General features: G+C 43.2%; 1 protein-coding gene and 2 long non-coding RNA genes across 7 annotated transcripts in view; 2 read left to right on the plus strand and 1 right to left on the minus strand.

The window, feature by feature from the left end:
• LOC310828534 overlaps nucleotides 1-19718 on the plus strand; it is a 76563-nt gene extending 56845 nt beyond the window's left edge. Inside the window, exon 2 of the long non-coding RNA XR_014557010.1 lies at nucleotides 18349-19718. This is a non-coding gene — a long non-coding RNA (uncharacterized lncRNA). The remainder of the gene's footprint in view (nucleotides 1-18348) is intronic.
• Nucleotides 1-20430, minus strand: part of GADL1 (glutamate decarboxylase like 1) — a gene marked incomplete at its 5' end in the record, with an annotated part of 98161 nt that overhangs the window by 47898 nt on the left and 29833 nt on the right. For all 4 annotated transcript variants that reach the window (XM_083705880.1, XM_083705881.1, XM_083705879.1 and 1 more), the window contains 3 exons: nucleotides 7824-7905; nucleotides 8159-8223; nucleotides 12935-13051. In XM_083705880.1, coding sequence (XP_083562006.1) covers nucleotides 7824-7905; nucleotides 8159-8223; nucleotides 12935-13051 — 264 coding nt within the window. The remainder of the gene's footprint in view (nucleotides 1-7823; nucleotides 7906-8158; nucleotides 8224-12934; nucleotides 13052-20430) is intronic.
• LOC310828493 lies at nucleotides 944-12516 on the plus strand. 2 transcript variants are annotated; one of them, XR_014556963.1, is made up of 4 exons: nucleotides 944-1764; nucleotides 7992-8045; nucleotides 8298-8437; nucleotides 8746-9142. It is a non-coding gene; the product is annotated as an uncharacterized lncRNA (long non-coding RNA). The 2 variants fall into 2 exon arrangements; XR_014556964.1 differs by lacking the exons at nucleotides 8298-8437; nucleotides 8746-9142 and adding an exon at nucleotides 11847-12516 and having other exon boundaries at nucleotides 952-1764.

Genomic DNA, 20430 nt, shown 5'->3' on the forward strand with positions numbered 1-20430 from the left:
AGGGTTTACAAGGACTCTGACATTATGCCTAATGAAAGTGTCTGTATTTCTGTAACTGAATGTACAGCCTTTAATCTGCATTACAATATAGCACAGATAGCTCTGTCAAGCTTATAATAAAACAGAGGGGGGAATATGTCAAGGCAAAACCTAAAACATATGCATACCAGACACAAGCTATTCAGCATCATGTACAAAACACAAGTCCTGGATTGAAAAGGAGCCAATTTTCTCATCTATGGGTACTGACAGGTTGGAACAGGCTTCCTCTCTGTGTATCTATCTTTTCAATATTCATCTACTAAAACATTTATACCCCGCATTTCCTCAACAAGGAAGCAGAGTGAATTAAAACAATAACTTAAGCATTTCTAAAACCATTCACAATAATAATAATTACCTAAAGCAGCTATAAAGCACTAAAACAGCACACAATAGTAAAAGTACAAACAGCTTAAAAAAATTTTTTAGCCAGACAGCTTCTGACAATTAAAGCTACTTAAGGAAGAGAGGGGGATGTGGGTAGCGCTGTGGTCTAAATCATAGAGCCTAGGACTTGCCTATCAGAAGGTCGGCGGTTCGAATCCCCGCAATGGGGTGAGCTCCCGTTGCTCGGTCCCTGCTCCTGCCAACCTAGCAGTTCGAAAGCACATCAAAATGCAAGTAGGTAAATAGGTACCGCTCCGGCAGGAAGGTAGACGGTGTTTCCATGCGTTGCTCTGGTTCGCCAGAAGTGGCTTAGTCATGCTGGCCACATGACCCGGAAGCTGTATGCCGGCTCCCTTGGCCAATAAAACGAGATGAGCGCCGCAACCCGAGTCGGCCACGACTGAACCTAATGGTCAGGGGTCCCTTTACCTTTACTTTAAGGAAAAGAGGAGCCATTTATAGTCCTAAAAGGGAAAGTTTTAACAATCCTTTAGGGAGGCCATTGGAGAGAGAAGACTGGATGTCAATCGGTCTTCTTCTAAATTTAGCAACACTAAGGGAGAAGGTTTAAAAGATGCAAAACACCCCTACACAATGTAACAAAAGAGCCTACCCATCCCCTATTCTAAATCAGCATCCCGATTCTACTGTGGCCAACCAGTTGCCTTTGTTGACCCAAACACAGCACATGATAGCAATATCCCTCTCCGACAGTTCCGCAGAAAGCGGCATTCAGAGGCATCCTTCCCAACCTGGAGGCAGCATGTAGCCATTGTGACCAGCAGCCATGGATAACCTTAACTTCCACGGGTTTGTCTTCTTAGCCCTTTTAAAATCCATCTATCCACCTATCACTACATCACATGGAAGCAAATTCCACCAGTCTAACTATGTGCTTGAATGTCAGGGACTGGACTGAAGGGGACGAGATGGAGCAGGAATGGTGGAGATCGCCGCCCCACTTCTCCTGAAGCTTCCAGAGAAGAGGAAGGCAGTGTTGAATTACAGCAGTGGTTGGAGGAAGGTCACAGCTCAGAGACAGATGGACAGAAGAGTTGGGAGAAAGGAGGGGGAAGACAGAGCCAGGGGAGGCAGAGCAGCCAGCTGACACGTTCTCACTGGAGAGTATTTCTGAACCCCTTTTTCCCAGAACTCGGCGTTCGTTGAGAGTGCATGAGCAAAAGACTCAGAGAAAATTAGCCTCTGGCAGCCATTGTAAGGGGAAGTGCTGTTGCTAGGAAGGGAGGGGGAGGAGCTTAGTTGGAGAGATGCCATTAATGGGAGACGGACTGCCTTCCTTTGTCTCTCGCTGTGATGATTGAATAAACTCATTAAGTAAGAACTCTTCTTTGTTTTTCTATGCTTTTTGCTGCGATTGGGGGAGGGATAGAATTCCCCGAAGCCTGACATTGAACAATATAGATAGATCAATGGAAGACTCTAGGAGAATATTTATATATCTATTGATTTAAAAATAATAATATTTATATACCACTGTACAGTGGTACCTCAGGTTAAGTACTTAATTTGTTCTGGAGGTCTGTTCTTAACCTGAAATTGTTCTTAACCTCAAGCACCACTTTAGCTAATGGGGCCTCCTGCTGCCACCGCGCTGCCGCTGCACAATTTCTATTCTCATCCTGAAGCAAAGTTCTTAACCCGAGGTAATATTTCTGGGTTAGTAGAGTCTGTAACCTGAAGCGTATGCAACCTGAAACATATGTAACCTGAGGTACCACTGTATCGGGGGGGGGGGGGGACTACAGCCGTTTACAGCAGTATGAAAACATAAAAACCGGTTGATAAAATCATAAAAAGTTAAAAGCAGAAAGAAATTAAAAACAAACACCAATTGACCATTGTGGGGGTGTACTCTTAATTGCCTAACAGAACAGGAAAGTTTTCAGCAGACACTTAATATCCATGTGCAGTTTGACATCTCAGAATTGGGTGGCTTGCAGAGACTCCACGGGCACCACAATTCTAAGCAATTTGTGTGACAACCTCCCTGATCCTGTGATTTTAACCAGGGTTGTCATAAGATGGAAGAAATCTCTGCTGATTAAGCAAGGATTTTAGACCTTGATGCATATAAGTTTGTGTTACAGTGGTATCTCAGGTTACATACACTTCAGGTTACATACGCTTCAGGTTACAGACTACGCTAACCCAGAAATAGTGCTTCAGGTTAAGAACTTCGCTTCAGGATGAGAACAGAAATCGGGCTCCAGTGGCGCGGCAACAGCAGGAGGCCCCATTAGCTAAAGTGGTGCTTCAGGTTAAGAACAGTTTCAGGTGAAGTACGGACCTCCAGAACGAATTAAGTACTTAACCTGAGGTACCACTGTATTTGAAAAATAGTTCTAACGGAAAAACAAGACACATTCTCTGTTTTCAGATGATGTATCACAGCAGGTAGCATCTTGGAAGAATAACTTCTCTCTTCTCTCTCACCCGGGAAGCAACGCCTCTCTTTATCTACACTTTTTAGAGCTGACAGGTGGGCCTTTTCATCTACAGGGTTCTTTTATAGTATTATTTTAGTAGTATTACGAGATTTGCTGCCGGGTTAACTGAGGACCTTTGTTTTCAGTCAATCAAATTGTTTTCAAACAATTCACCTAACCAATTAACTGACTAAACATTGCAGCCCATCCCATCAAACTTACAAATAATTATGCATGGAAATTAAGAATGAGCAACACTTTGCCAGCAAGAAGCGACTAATCTTCCTCATGAAGACGGATGGCTGCAGCAGAGTGATTAACAATGCAATCCTAGACATGTCACCTGGCAGTTAAGGCCTCATGTATTCAATGTGTCTGGCTCCCTATTATGTTTGTGGGTTGCAGTATCAGGAAATGAGCTTGGAGCCAGCAAGTCCTCTGGCTGAAATCTCACTTCAGCAGTGAGCTCATGGCGGCCAGAGGGAAGTCCTAACCCCTTAGCTTTAACCCAAGAGGAAATAAACGAAGAAATCGAAACATTGACTCAGGAAATGGAGCCTGCAGATTGAATGGCAAAAAGAAGGAAAAGATCGACGAATATATCAATAATAATAATAATAATAATAATAATAATAATTTATTATTTATACCCCGCCCATCTGGCTGAGTTTCCCCAGCCACTCTGGGCGGCTCCCAATCAAGTGTTAAAAACAATACAGCATTAAATATTAAAAACTTCCCTAAACAGGGCTGCCTTCAGATGTCTCTTAAAGATAAGATAGCTGCTTATTTCCTTCACAACTGAAGGGAGGGTGTTCCACAGGGCGCACGACACTACCAAGAAGGCCCTCTGTCTGGTTCTCTGTAACCTCGCTTCTCGCAATGAGGGAGCCGCCATAAGGCCCTCGGTGCTGGATCTCAGTGTCCAGGATGAACGATGGGGGTGGAGACGCTCCTTCAGGTATACAGGACCGAGGCCTATATATATCAATATAATCAGGCATGTCCAAAGTCCATTTCAGGGGCTGGTTGGTTTAATCCAGCCCCTGTGGCAGTTTACTTCCTGGGGTATAAAGCTCAACAACTTCAATCCTAAAAATAGGTCAATAACTGGTTGGCCCTTTGGTCGCCCCTCACGGCCCTTCATTTCATCAAATCTGGCCCTCTTTGAAAAAAAATTGGACATCACTTGTTGAATGGTTTATTTAAATATTAAGGTTCATTGTACAGCAGATGCTGTTAAATTGTGTTAATTAAGCTGTGTCAGCAATTGGGTATAGTATATAAAGAGCAGCGTGTGCCTCTCTCAATACCCTGGTGAATGGGTCGATGGATGGGTCATACTCATAGATTTAACGTAAGAGGAGTTTTTGTTTTTGTAATTAAAGCCAAGCAAAATATATTTTTGCGTTTCTTCATGAACGTGTGGTCTCCCCAGCACGCTTTCTGCAGCGCAATTAATCTGCTAAATACGCAACGCCGCTGACTTAGATAATTATCTCAAAACTGCAGGAATTCAACATGTGTGTACTTTCAACCAGTTCCAAGTATGGAAACAGATATCTTCTCAAAATACTGTATACCTTAAAGTTCTTCCCATCTTTCCTTTGCAAGTGTCTTGGTTGTAAGCAACTTTGGATGAAGAATGAAGAATTGGGGGTATACGTATGAACCCAGCCTTACAGTGGCCATGGGTGTATCTTCTTGTTTTGATTCCATGGCTATTGCTGCCCACCTGCCACCACTCCCTTCATCTTTTCCCCCCCTCTACGACCTCAACACTGCAGAAAACTAAATTAGCAGTTCTCTGAGAAACTGTGTCTCGGAATACTAATTATGCAACATGGGAATTGGAAAGGTTTCCCGGTTTGCAAACATTATTCTCCAGTGTGGAACGCGGCCTTTCAAAGTCATGGAGCAGACTTCCTGATGCGATTTCTGTCACCCTTGTCAGCGAAGCTTGAGCCACATTGTGCTTTGATACATAACCATACAGTGGTGCCCCGCAAGACGAACGCCTCGCAAGACGGAAAACCCGCTAGATGAAAGGGTTTTCTGTTTTGGAGGCGCTTCGCAAAACGAATTTCCCTATGGGCTTGCTTCGCAAGACGAAAGTGTCTTGCGAGTTCCTGCGGGGTTCCCCCCCCTTTTCTAAGCAGCTAAGCCGCTTATCAGCTGATCCGCTAAGCTGATAAGCCGCTAAAAGCCGCTAAACCGCTAATAGCGCTAATCCGCTAAGCTGTCAATGGGCTTGCTTCGCAAGACGAAAAAACCGCTAAACGAAGAGCCTCACGGAACGGATTAATTTCGTCTTGCGAGGCACCACTGTATTTTCTTTTTCCATGTAATGCTTTTTGTTCTTTTATATCTGCCCACCAATGCACGGGTATCTCACATCTGCCTAGCCACTGGTATATGGGTATACAGACGTAGAGTTAGGATGCAAATGAAAACTCAGCGATTCTAACGTGCTACCCAAAGCCTGCTGAAACAGGGGCTCTCAACGTTCCTTACAATGCTGATGAACAATTCATGTACATTATGAACTATGTGCATGAAACATCTTTCCCTGCCACAGGGAACAGGGAACTCATGCAGTATTTCTATATGTACATTCTGCTCTATGCCAGCACAGATCTACTGGATCCAAAATAATTACCAAATCATATGAAAAAATAACCTGGTCGCTGAATTTACAGAAATCTGGAACTTTTATATATTTGATGAACCAGGGTGGATAAAAATCAATGATTATTATTTTTTTAAATCAGATTTTTTAAATTTAAATTGATTCTTTTTATTTAAATCAGATTTTTTTTATTTAAATCAGATTTTTAAAATAAAATGCTTTTGGAGGAAAAATCTTTCTAAAGATAGTTTTCTATTTAAGTTACGTTATAGTCCAAAAGCTATTCATCAGGAAATGATTTAAGTTTTTCAAGTGTGCTAAAACTCAGTAAGATTTTTTAAAATAATTGTTTAACCACATCAGTTAACAAACATGAATACATATGCTATACTGTTATTGTTTTAGTTAAATAAATTGTTTAAATTGTTATTAAAGAAATGATTATTTTTCTCCTTCCATTAAAGTACAGCAGAAAAGTTGTCCAAATATAAACAGTTAACATACTAAACCTCACAATAATTTCATAATTTTCTGTCAATGTGTTTCTAATAGTATAACCAAATCAGTAATTTTTGACATAACTGTAAAAACTGCTTTGAAAATTTATCATTCCAAAAATGAAACCTTCGTCTGGTTGTAAATATTAAGATTATACCAGCAAGAATGAGTCATTCTGTAAAAAAAGAGAGATTTAAATCAAGTCTTACTGACTAGTGATTTAAATCTTGAATTAAATCGATTTGATTTAAGTCAAATCCACCCTATGATGAACAATGTTGTGATTTGGAGAGGCAGTCAAGCATCGACTTTTGGTATAAATTTTTAAATGACAATACATCTATATCATGTTTTTTCAGTACAGTGAACATTTTATTTTTCTAAAGGATCTCAAACATTTAAAGGCTGAATGCCAGCCTACTTGGTTATGATTCTCCTAGCTAAACAGGTAGACACTTAAATGCAAGCTTGTGGTGACAGGGTTCGTTTAGGGAAAGGTTTATTTTAACAGGACATCCTGGGAGACATTGTGATCTTCCCCAGCGCTTCCTGTCAACATAAGAGGACACCAGGCAATTGCTTTGATTGATCTGTGCTTTTACAATGGATTTACTAATCTCTGCATTTCACTGCCTCTGCATCCCAAGCGCTTTCCCATTTCAACCAATTTAAAAACCCTTTCACCTTTTTTGTTAATTCAATGACATCCCAACACACCTACCCATATTTTCCTAAGTCCTATTCATTTAAGTCATTATTTTGCCCACTAATGCATTTAACTTCTAAACACTTCCTAATCACGTTGATTCGTAAAAGAATGAATATATATATATCAAATAGAATGATAAAACGTTAACTGTATCTATATTTGTAGACTCCAATATAAATTTCTTAAATTTGATCCGAATTCAAACCTATTTAAAGTCATGCAATCTATTGCTAAGGGACGCAGGTGGCGCTGTGGGTTAAACCACAGAGCCTAGGACTTGCCGTTCAGAAGGTCAGGAGTTTGAATCCCCGCGATGGGGTGAGCTCCCGTTGTTCGGTCCCTGCTCCTGCCAACCTAGCAGTTCAAAAGCACGTCAAAGTGCAAGTAGATAAATAGGTACCTCTCCGGCGGGCAGGTAAACGCCGTTTCCGTGCACTGCTCTGGTTCGCCAGAAGCGGCTTAGTCATGCTGGCCACATGACCCAGAAGCTGTACGCTGGCTCCCTTGGCCAGTAAAGTGAGATGAGCGCCACAACCCCAGAGTCGGCCACGACTGGACCTAATGGTCAGGGGTCCCTTTACCTCTACCTTAAACTATTGCTACTTGAAATGGGCATACGCACAGTCCTAAATTAGCTAATCAGAGCTGCTAATTTTAAAATACAGTGGTACCTCGGGTTACATACGCTTCAGGTTACATACGCTTCAGGTTATGCACTCTGCTAACCCAGAAATATTACCTCAGGTTAAGAACTTTGCTTCAGGATGAGAACAGAAATTGCGCTCCAGCGGTGCGGCAGCAGCAGGAGGCCCCATTAGCTAAAGTGGTGCTTCAGGTTAAGAACAGTTTCAGGTTAAGTACTGACCTCCGGAACAAATTAAGTACTTAACCTGAGGTACCACTGTACTGGCAAATAAGTAGAAGTTTGGGTGTCATTCACACGCAGAAATCAGGTATTTCCCGTCACCCCTTATCAGCCCCTCATGCACTGTTTGCACTGTCTGCAATGTAATGCTTTTGTACTGGAAAACCTAAGTTAATTTATCTATTTTCTCAATGCAGCAGAAACACACTTCAGTTGCATTTGGAAAATTAAAAAAAGAAGACTTACGGAACTGTCTTTCACCAGAAGGGCACAACACTGGATCCCTGCCATTAGCATCTTATGAGGATTCCATGCCACCGAATTGGCTCTATGAAAGTGATAAATGGACAAAAGCAGAAAATTACTTTGCAATTGCAGTGTGATTGCATATGATATAGCAGACTTTTTCTTCAGGTTCCCAATCACCATCCTCATAGTGAGCATGACACAATCTATCCAAAATGAAACGTGAGTGTCTGTGGTTTCAATGAGGAAACGATGGTCTCCCTGAAGTCAATGGGACTTCAAAAATGCTTGCATTTGACTTTAATTATCCCCTTTCCAAATTAAACGTCATCTACCTGTGGATGCCTTGCAGAAGTTTGCGGTGCTTCCTTGACAGCAAAGCTGACCCTCCCCACGATGCCTGTGGAGATATTTATTAAAAGTTATAAAGTGTTAGTTCAGCACTGTATAATTTTATTATTATTCTCATTATAGGGTTTTTAAAGTTTAGACGGCAGGGACGGTACGGACTGGATTCTCTTGATTATGCCACTCATTTCAAAGAATCCATAAGAAGATATATATACTGGCTTGAATAAGGCCTCGCTTACACAAGCACAGTATGACGACGTACCGTATTTTTCGCCCTATAGGACGCATTTTCCCCCCTCCAAAAATGAAGGGGAAATGTGTGTGCGTCCTATGGGGCGAATGCAGGCTTTGCGGACCTCTCCGCAAGCAGCGGGAGCCAGCGCTGGGCTCCCACGGCTTGCAGAGAGCTGCCTGTTTGGGGGCTGGGGTCGGGGGAAGCTCGGGCGGGCCTCCCCCGCCCCAGCCCCGCGCCTGGGGGGGAAAATAATTTCCCCCCCTTTATTCCCCCCCCAAAAAAAACTAGGTGCGCCTTATGGGACGGTGCGTCCTATAGGGCGAAAAATACGGTAAGTACCTTCTCTGAGCTATATACGTACGTACATGGCATGGATCAATCAGTCTAAAGTTTGTTCGAAATTCTTCAGAAATATTTTACTATTGTTCTGCCAGCAAAACAAGTTACGGAACACTGAACAGCTGAATAAAACCAAAGGTGTTTTTTACATGAGTAATCATGGAAACTAACCATAACTAGTGAGAATCTTCAAAATGAATTCTGGAAGATTTATATTCCCATCTCTTTATCTGTTGCATACATTCAAGCAGAGTGGAACCCAGCAATTATTCTATCTAACTCGATATTACATAGCCTCCAACATTCTTTCAATGAAAATGGGCGGCTGCCAACTTATGAAAAAACATAACGAAACATTAAACATTTAAAAACTTCCCTATGCAGGGAAGTTAGTTAGTTACCATATTTTTTGCTCTATAGGACGCACCAGACAATAGGGCGCACCTAGGTTTTTTTTTTGGGGGGGGGGGGAATAAAGAAAAAAAAAATCCGACCCCTCTCGCTCGCCAGGCTTCAGCGAAAGCCTGCATTCACTCCATAGGATGCACACACATTTCCCCCTCATTTTTGGAGGGGAAAAAGTGCATCCTATAGAGCGAAAAATACGGTAGTTATTTATCTCTTTGGCTCAGGGGTTGCATAACCCCATACCCTCCAACATGAAAATAGTGACGTCCTAAGGAAAAGGGACGCGGGTGACACTGTGGGTTAAACCACAGAGCCTAGGACTCGCCGATCAGAAGGTTGGCAGTTCGAATCCCCGCGACGGGGTGAGCTCCCGTTGCTCGGTCCCTGCTCCTGCCAACCTAGCAGTTCGAAAGCACACCAGTGCAAATAGATAAATAGGTACTGCTCCGGCGGGAAGGTAAATGGCGTTTCCGTGCGCTGCTCTGATTCGCCAGAAGCGGCGTAGTCATGCTGGCCACATGACCCGGAAGCTGTATGCCAGCTCCCTCAGCCAATAAAACGAGATGAGCGCCGCAACCCCAGAGTCGGCCACGACTGGACCTAATGGTCAGGGGTCCCTTTACCTTACTAAGGAAAAGTGGGACATTCTGGGATCATATCAGAAACTGGGATGGCTTCTTTACATCCAGGACTGTCCCTGGAAAATAGGGACACTTGGAGGTTCTTGAATTATTGTCAGTTTCAGGAATAATTGCGACGCTGGACTGCTTTAGGAGGAAGGGAAGAATTAAAATTTAATAAATAAATTTAATAAATGATAAAATAACCAGACGACACTCACAGCCACAACTGAAGCTGCTATGCCATCATGGAATATGTTCTGAAGTTGTGGAATACTCATAAGCATTCTACTTGCACAGGGAGAATTTAGAACATGTGGAAGGTGAAAGGCCGTTTCAGCAGAAAAGGTTGTTTCATGGGATTTAGGAACAAGAGAGCAGACACATATAGGATCACGCTGTATATAGCCTTGGGTCATAAATAACAGCCTATATTTGGTGATCTGAATCTGCTCCCAAGCCACTGCAAATTTAGCACATTTTATATATAGCTTTTTCTCAGGAGGCCTGGACAGAAGAGAGTGATAAATTACAGCAGACATGCCCTTGATAGACTCTGCATGCATCCCTCTGGGATCAGCTCATACCTGGAAGACATTTTTCCACATCCTTAAACACACAAAGAGACTACTTGGGCAAACTCTGCAGAGAAATCTTCCCACCACTATTATGAATGGGGCCTCTTTTTCCCAAGGGAATCAAATAACATCCCTATGACAGCTACATCAGCCGATGGCATGAAACGTAATACTAGGGAAGCAATTTATTTTTAGCTTCTCCAAATGATTTACTCTGAAGAAATAAAGAGCCTTATCAAAGGCATTATTGCCAAGCAATCAACAGCTCACTGATTCCGAAAGAAGCCACTTTTAACAACAAAAGGATTTGCATATTTCCAATAACCCATCTGCAAGAAGATCAGGAAAATAGCAAAAACTCTCAAATACAGTTTTAGGTTTTTTTTTGGGGGGGGGGGAGCTTACCAAACTTTCATGTTATGTTAATCCTCCTTAGCTGTGTTTGCAAAAACTGCTTTACTGAAAGCCTACAGTAATACCACTTAGGTAATTTGAAAATTATTTAGTCATTCCCCATGAATGGATATTTCTGCAAGTCAGACAGTTTTGGAATGTTTAGCTGTTAAGCAAACAGAACTGTGCTGGAATTCCCATAGCGAAACCTACTGGAAGGAATCATGATAACAAACTTTTTTTATATATAAAAGGATGGAAATGGTTTGTTGGATATTTACAGATAAATTGTAAACGGATAAAAACACTGGCAGGATTATTATAATAACCTGCAGCTATATAAGGGTGTGTGTGTGTGTGTGTGTGTGTGTGTGTGTGTGTGTATAAAGAGAAGATAAATAAATGAGTAAGTTAATTTGGATATGCAGAAGATATTAAAAATAAATTTAAGGAACCTCAGAAAGAGGGGGAAGGAAGTCAAGTTTTAAAATTAAAATCAGTGAAAAGTATATATCTGAAAAGTATAAAGGTAAAGGTAAAGGTACCCCTGCCCGTATGGGCCAGTCTTGACAGACTCTAGAGGCCGGGAGCCAGCGCTGTCTGCAGACACTTCCAGGTCACGTGGCCAGCGTGACGAAGCTGCTCTGGCGAACCGGCACCAGAGCAGCACACGGAAACGCCGTTTACCTTCCCGCTAGAAAGCGGTACCTATTTATCTACTTGCACTTAGGGGTGCTTTCGAACTGCTAGGTGGGCAGGAGCTGGGACCGAACGACAGAAGCTCACCCCGCCGCGGGGATTGGAACCGCCGACCATGCGATCGGCAAGTCCTAGGCGCTGAGGTTTTGCCCACAGCGCCACCCGCGTCCCTCTTTTTTTTAAAGGAATTCCCACAGAGAAACACACAGAGAAATGTATTGTTAAAGGATAGTGCCACTGGCAAAGAAATGGAAATCTAGGAGTCATTCTAGATATTTAGGATAAATAACTCAACATTCACGAAACAATAGGATAATAACATCCTAAACACCATCGTCCTGGACTCAGGAGACCAATGGCTCAGCCAACCAGACTAATATTTTCTGACTAATTTTTTCAGGAGTTCGAACAGATATGGGGAATTGCTCTCACTGGGAGATTGCAAGCAGTCTTCAGGCTTCAGAGCTTTCCCCTAATCCTCTCATAGTGGAAGGGGAACACAGTGCCTGGAAGAAGTCCCCCTCAAACTCCCCTTCTCCCACTGAAGAGCCTATGAAAGAACCGCGAGCACCTTGGAGGAATAATAAAACAAAAGGTTATGTTATGTCATACACAACCTTTGAGGAAAAGTCCAAGTCTACAAAAATCAACACCCTGAAGATTCCGGGCCCCACAGAGATTAGACTGACCTCAACCAGGGACAGGGCCTTTTTGGCCGTGGCCCCGGCCTGGTGGAACGCTCTCTCACAAGAAACCAGGGCCCTGCGAGATTTGACATCCTTCCTCAGGGCTTGCAAGACAGAGCTGTTCCGCCAGGCCTTTGGTCAGGGTTCAGTCTGACACATTTCTCTTTGTATAAGAACAAGCACGCAGGAGGGTTCCCAGCCCGCTCACAGGTCCTTATAATATCAGTGGAAATAGTTGATCCTGGCGAGTATTAACCGCTTTCAGTTTTAACCTGAGGATTGTCATTTGTCCAGTTTTAATTTTAATTTATTTGAATTAATTTTGGGATGCATTTTAGTTGATTGATTGATTGTTTTTATTGTATTATTTATATGATGTTAGCCGCTCTGAGCCCGGCTCTGGCCGGGATACAAATAAATTATTATTATTATTATTATTATTATTATTATTATTATTATGCAGGTAGGCTGTTAATATTACACCATGAAAACTAATGTAATGTGGTACAGGGCTTAGATAGTGAAAGTTACTAAATAGTGAAAGTTACTAAATATGTCTGAGCAAAACAACCTCTCAAGCTAAGCTACATCAAAATAAAGATACTCTGAACTCTTCAGAGAGAGACAGTCCACAGATCTATGCATTAAACAAAATGTAGTTCGGTTTTTAGAACACCATTAGTTGGGTTTGCAAAATCAGCTGCACTCCCCCCCCCCCCAGCACGTGTGAGAATGGCTCCGCGGTTAAAAAGAAGGATTAATAAAGTGAAACAAAGCACAAATGTTAATAAAACTAACTTACATCAACATGCAGCCAAAGGTCATGTTTCTCGCAGATGTCGGCAATTTCATCCAGAGGATCAAACGCTCCCAGAACTGTGGTGCCAGCTGTAGCACTGACAAAAAATGGTGCTGAACCCTGCGGAATGATCCAAAACAAAAGATTGTTTGCACTGTTCAAATTCTCCAGTGAGGGTGACACGCTAAATACAATAAGGTCTGGGAATCTAGGACAAGACTAACAATGTCTACATTTTACATTCTCAGCTGGTCTTTTAAAAGTATTCTATCCGAAACATTGGAAAAACCTGGGTTACTTAAGTGCCAGAATGTCAAACATCGACTTTCAATGATCAATGCTCTCTCGCGGTCTGGTCCCAAAATCTTTACACATATGTCACTGGAAGCAAAGTGATTCTCTCTCTTTCTCAAATTCAGGTTGGAAAGATTTCTGTTATGGCAGGGCTAGCTTAAGACATTTGCGGTACCTGAAGGGGAAAATCCAAACTGCAGCCTAAGCAATGGTTCACCCTCCCAAGCAGTGGAAAATATAACCAAATAAACAATGGACAATTTCCTGCCTTTCAGATGGTACCAAAGAACACCCGCTCCCAGAAAATAACCTGATGGTGCTGGCATGTTCTGCTTTGCGGCAAGGCCAGCCCAGCCCTGCACAAGACTACTGCGATATTTAAGATATTTCAACTGATTGGTTGGGTCAACTTTAAAGGAGAAGTGGGTTCTTCTGTAAGGGACAAGTTGTGCCTGGCATTTATGTCTTTCTGAATTTTTTTGTTTGTTTGTTTTGTTTTGTTTGGAATAATATTTTATTAAGGGTTTTCTTGTTTTACAGTGTGAGTGTAATGCCTCGTATTTTTTCCCTCCATGTAACATTTTTACAAATCCGTTTCATTTGTTGAGGCATTAGGGGGAGAAGAAAAAAAGAAAAAAAGAAAGGGGGTGGAGGGAGGGGAGATGGATGGGGGTGGGGTCGGGTAGCGGTGTTTCTATTATGCTTAATGTATGTAGAGTTTGGTGTCAGCGTGCTTGTGTTGTTCACTTGTGTTCCTTTGGTGGTGAGAGAGGTTGGGGTTGGCCTAGGGTGTGATTGTTTGTTTGTGATTGGCCGTGGTGGTCTTTGTTTTCATGTGTGAGTGGGTGTTTTGGATCAGGTTAGCCATATTGATTTGTATGCTGTTGGTGGATTATTGTCATTGTCCTGTTGCGCTGTGAATGTGATAAAGATCCAACTATTCTGAACAACAGCCATACAAGAAATATGTAAAATAACTAAGCAAGTATTAGACTTCACCCCAGAATTGGCCCTATTAAACATCTTCCAACACAACAATGCCCATTTACACCACAAAGAACTCATGCCTTTCTGAATTTAATGTGAATCAAAACCAGCAACTGAGGCATGTGGGGGTGAGTATCCAAACCTTTCCTCCAATGCTACGGTCCTAATAAACCTGCCCCCCATGCCAGATTGCAATTTGCTTCGGGGGGGCGGGGAGAGTGATATTCAGCAAGCTCACAGCATGGGAGACAAGGGTCAATTGCTTTTAAATGTAAAAATAATAAACCATCCCCTTCCTGTGTGCCACGATCCTGATCTGGATCAGAAATCCGAGGGGCTATTTCAGATTTCCCCCCCCCCAAAGGTCACATTGCATGCAGTAACTAGGGGGTGCATGCCCCAAAAGAGCCTTGATTCTTTGTGAGCACTCCAAACACAAATGCACAAGCCATTCTAAGCAAGTGAGAACAAAAAGGGATTTGTCCACTATAAGGGGAGAGTGCCCTCCAGCTCCTCAAGGGAATATCACATTCCCACCAAGGAGAGAGATTCAGTATGGGTCCCAGTGCTGGTTGATAGACCAAACCCCAAGAGTGCACACTAATGGTTCTTCGTCATCCTGTGACAAGTGGGGTGCCACAGGGTTCTGTCCTGGACCCGTTGTTGTTCAACGTCTTTATAAAGTCAGGCATAGGAAAACTCGGCCCTGCAGATGTTTTGGGACTACAATTCCCATCCCCCCTGACCACTGGTCCTGTTAGCTAGGGATGATGGGAGTTGTAGTCCCAAAACATCTAAAGGACTGAGTTTGCCTATGCCTGATAATGCACTTGAATAAAGGTATTAAAGGTAAAGGGAACCCTGTCCATTAGGTCCAGTCGTGACCGACTCTGGGCTCATCTCGCTTTATTGGCTGAGGGAGTCGGCATTTGTCTGCAGACAGCTTCCGGGTCATGTGGCCAGCATGACTAAGCCGCTTCTGGCAAACCAGAGAAGCGCACAGAAATGTCGTTTACCTTCCCGCCGGAGCGGTACCTATTTATCTACTTGCACTTTGTCGTGCTTTCAAACTGCTAGGTTGGCAGGAGCAGGGACTGAGCAACAGGAGCTCACCCCGTCGCGGGGATTCAAACCGCCGACCTTCTGATCGGCAAGTCCTAGGCTCAGTGGTTTAACCCACAGCGCCACCCGCGTCCCGAATAAAGGTATTGCGGGGATGCTAATAAAATTTGCAGATGATATCCAACTGGGAGTGGTAGCTAATGCCACAGATAACAAAATTGGGATTGAAGAGGACCTTAACAGATTGCAGAACTGGGCCCAAACTAACAAAATGAGAGAAATGTCAGGTTCTACACTTAGACAGGAAGAACCAGCTGCATAAATATAAGGTGAGGGACACCTGGCTTGCCAGTAGTACAGATGAAAAGGATCTAGGGGTCTTAGTAGACCACAAGCTTAACACGAGTCAACAGTCTGATCCAGAAGCAAAAAAAAGCCAATGATATTCTGGGCTGTGGGGACAGAAGTACAGTGTCCTGATCAAGGGGAGTCACAGTAAAGCCCTAGTCTGCCTTGGTCAGATTACGCCTGGAGTGCTGTGTCCAGTTTGGGGTACTACAATCTAAGAAGAATATCAACAAGCTGAACATGTGCAGAGGAGGGCAACCAAGATGACCAAGGGTCTGGAAACCAAGCCTTATGAGGAACAGTTGAGGGTGTTGGGTATGTTGAGCCTGGAAAAGGGGAGACTGGTGGAGGGGAGAGATATGATAGCAATCTTCAAATATCTAAAGGGATGTCACACGGAAGATGGAACAAGTTTGTTTCCTCATGCTCTGGAGGCTAGGATCTGAACCAATGGATTTGAGTTAGAAGAAAGGAGATTCCGACTCAACTTCAGGAAGAACTTTCTGACAGTAAGAGCCATTTGACAGTGGAACGGTCTTCCTCGGGTGGTGGCGGACTCGCCTTCCTTGGAAATTTTTGAGAAAAGGTTGGGTGGCCATCTGTTACGTATGCTTTAGTTGAGATTCCTGCATTGCTGGGTGTTGGCACTTAGGTGACCCTTCTAACTATGATTGTATGAAGGATAACTCCTTAGCACAAATGGACCTGGTGCACAAATGGTGCACTGGGGAATGTAGTCTTTGTGCCCTGTTTTGCAGAAACATATGGTTTTCCCAGTAGTGATGTATGGAAGTGAGAGTTGGACCATAAAGAAGGCTGATCGCCGAAGAATTGATGCTTTTGAATTCTGGTGCTGGAGGAGACTCTTGAGAGTCCCATGGATTGCAAGAAGATCAAACCTCTCCATTCTGAAGGAAATCAGCCCTGAGTACTCACTGGAAGGACAGATCCTGAAGCTGAGGCTCCAATACTTTGGCCACCTCATGAGAAGAGAAGACTCCCTGAAAAAGACCCTGATGCTGGGAAAGATGGAGGGCACAAGGAGAAGGGGACTACAGAAGATGAGATGGTTGGACAGTGTTCTCAAAGCTACTAACATAAGTTTGACCAAACTGCGGGAGGCAGTGGAAGACAGGAGTGCCTGGCGTGCTCTGGTCCATGGGGTCACGAAGAGTCGGGCATGACTAAACGACTAAACAACAACAAAGCTAGAATTGCCCCTGCTGCTGCTCTCCCCTTCCTCTTCTCTTTCTCCACGAAAATTTGGAAGCTCGATGGGAGCGGCAAAGGAAGGAGTGGTATGGGTTCAAGATGTATACAGACCTTTTCTCAAATAATGAACCAGAGGCACTCACTGTTATAAACACCTTTTGACTATTAACACATTTAAAGAAATGCACAGTGTAGCCTCGAATTTCACCATTTTCAGAGACCATAACATTAGCAGATGACAGCGTAACTAGGTAGGATGCCACTACTACCACCTCGCCATAGCCACGCCTTTCTATAGCATAGCTATCTTTCTCCCTTCCCTGTTACTTACTTCTGAACTAAGAGTAAGAGGAGTCCCTGGTATTAAATGCTAATAACAACATTCAGTTGATGATAGTACTAATTAGCTCAGCTAGGAGGCTACTCGTGCAAGGAAGAGATTCCTCACCTCTCGGGGGATCTTACCTGCATTACATAATTAGTGCTTATTTTTCCTGCCATCAACAATCTGAATCTGCCGCCAAATGTGAATAGAAGGTCTACCAAAGGACAGGGTGTCTGTTCGGCAATTTCCCACGCAGTAGCAGGAGACCATGCGCATGAAAAGTGGACAAGACAGGCCCAGAGAGGCAGGACGCACCAAAAGCACATAACCCACCAGGTACCAGGTGTGGAACCACCATAGACTGAAGCTACTGGGATGAGTAGACTGCAGGGATTGGATGTGTGGCAACTTCAGATGCAAACCCCTCCAGAACTAGAGTTATGAATGAGCCCTGACCCAATGACATATTAATCACAATGGGTGGGATCTTGAGGGAGGGAAAGCCCTGCAACTAGGTAGGATTTGTAGACAGATAGCTGCATCCTATCACCTCCTGGCAAATAGAAGGGGAAGAAATGGAGGCAGTGAGAGATTTTACTTTCTTGGGCTCCATGATCACTGCAGATGGTGACAGCCATGAAATTAAAAGACGCCTGCTTCTTGGGAGAAAAGCAATGACAAACCTTGACAGCATCTTAAAAAGCAGAGACATCACCTTGCCAACAAAGGTCCATATAGTTAAAGCTATGGTTTTCCCAGTAGTGATGTATGGAAGTGAGAGCTGGACCATAAAGAAGGCTGATGGCCGAAGAATTGATGCTTTTGAATTCTGGTGCTGGAGGAGACTCTTGAGAGTCCCATGGACTGCAAGAAGATCAAACCTCTCCATTCTGAAGGAAATCAGCCCTGAGTGCTCACTGGAAGGACAGATCCTGAAGCTGAGGCTCCAATACTTTGGCCACCTCATGAGAAGAGAAGACTCCCTGAAAAAGACCCTGATGCTGGGAAAGATGGAGGGCACAAGGAGAAGGGGACGACAGAGGCCGAGATGGTTGGACAGTGTTCTCGAAGCTACCAACACAAGTTTGACCAAACTGCGGGAGGCAGTGGAAGACAGGAGTGCCTGGCATGCTCTGGTCCACGGGGTCATGAAGAGTCGGACACGACTAAACGACTAAACAACAACAAGCTGCATCCTATGGTCCAAATGGTCACACAAGAAATACGTAGCAGGGCTATGAAGTAGCCCCTTTTGACCATTGTGTGCCATAACCCAACTCTCTCCAAACTTCAGGAGCAGCAGCAGACAAAACGTTGGGGGCTGCAGTTGAAAAGCAAAAATAAGATAATACTGATGTGCATAAACTCGTTGGGTCTCAGTCTCAACATTGGCATCGTTATCACGCAAGTCTTCATCGATCTGCTGGAAAAGACTTTCCACCCAAAGTATTAAACTTACAACAGAAAGTAGGATTTCTGTTATTTGTTTCCAAAGGCATGAGTCTCAATTGCCGTACAGCACTAAAACTAAAATCTCAAAGTGCACACTATGGCCTGGTTTGCACAACACAGTAAGCCAAACTATGGTTTACAGGGATCATGCAAACCACAGTTTAGTGTGCCACCTGAACCGAGTCTCATATTTAAGCTCTCTCCTCACTAATCATGAGCTGTAGCAAGGTTTCTTCAGGTGACAATACTATGCCAGGCATGGGGAACCTTTTGCTGAACTCTAAATCTCATCTTCCCTGGCTATTGGCCATGCTTGCTAGAGATATAGTTAAACAACATCTGGAAAGTCAAAGATTCCCCACACTTGCAGTAAGCCACATTTTTGGCTTACCTCCGTGTTGTGCAGGAGCAAGAAGGTATGGGGAGAAACAAAGAAGCTGCAAACTCTTATCTGGGAGCCTGCATATTTCTGTGGTCCCAGAAAGTCAAAGTTTCATTTACTGTACTGTGCAAGCTAGGTCATTATATGCAGCTGTTTGTGAACAGGAGTGGGTGGAGCCTTATATTGCGTTTATACATATGCTGAAGCTATGGAGCTAACAACCTAACCATCTGCAGTACTTAGTACCTTTCTTTTAAATTCTTCTCACTGCAATAATATCTTAAGAAACACTATATCCTGAAAAGCCAAACACAAAAAACCCCGGTAAGTAACATTTTCCTCCCAAAGCAACAGCTGTAAGTTTTCATTACGCTGAACTATTGATTAAAGTGACTTTCAGGTTACGAACTTAAAACGCTGAACAAAAAACCCCCAAATAATTTCTCCTGCAGCCAATGGAACAGCCTCATAAATCCCACTAAACTGGATTCTTTTGGCTTTGATCAGACTTTAAATAGGTTTTTAGCTTAACATTGGGGGAGGAAAGGAGGGGTACTTCTCAGAAATTGTCTTTTCACTTTGCCATGAGACTCTGGAGCTAGCTGAAATGATTGCCAAACACATTTTCAATGGGAAATATTTTTTTAATGCTTCAATGATATTGACATGCATTCGGGCAGAAGGAACGGAAGGGGAGACATCCTGTGCATTAAACGGGCTCCCCCCCTTCCTTCCTTCTTTCCACACTTCATTCTGGATAATTTAAATGTGAATTTAAAACCATAATCTTCCATGAATGTCAGGCTAAAATAAAATCATACTTGTTGCAGTCCAGTGATTTCTTCTGGGGAAAGGTAGCTTCACCGGCAGCTTTATTCAAACAGACAGAAGGATTCGTAGAGAGAATGACACATTGCCTTTGAAAAGCACCTATAAGTTTCAACTGGTGCAGAGTATAATGGCCCAGTTATTAACAGGGGCTGATCACCACAGCCAGCGTCTAGTTTTCACAGATTGAATAGTTTGCTTCTGGACCCAAACCAAAGTGCTCATGCCATACCCTCCAACATTTATCTGAAGAAAATAGGGACGTTCCGTTCCATAATGATAATTTTACCATTTATACCTCCCCACCACATTTTCCTGGGTTGCCCCAGCCACTCTGGGCAGCTTCCAACATATATAAAAACATTGTAAAACTTTAAACATTAAAAAAAACCTTCCCCATAAAGTGGAAACTTGGCTTAAGAACAGATTAGTTTATGAACAACTTGGATTAAGAACGCTGCAAACCCGGAAGTAGGTGTTTTGGTTTGTGAACTTTGCCTTGGAATAAGAACATGTTCCGCTTCCTGTTGAGTGTGTTCCATTTGTAAATTGAGTCTCCCTCTGCTATGGGAAAGCACACCTTGGTTTAAGAACGCTTTGGTTTAAGAA

The sequence above is a fragment of the Podarcis gaigeae genome (assembly GCF_964106915.1).
Source record: "Podarcis gaigeae genome assembly, chromosome: 12".
Lineage (NCBI taxonomy): Eukaryota > Metazoa > Chordata > Lepidosauria > Squamata > Lacertidae > Podarcis > Podarcis gaigeae.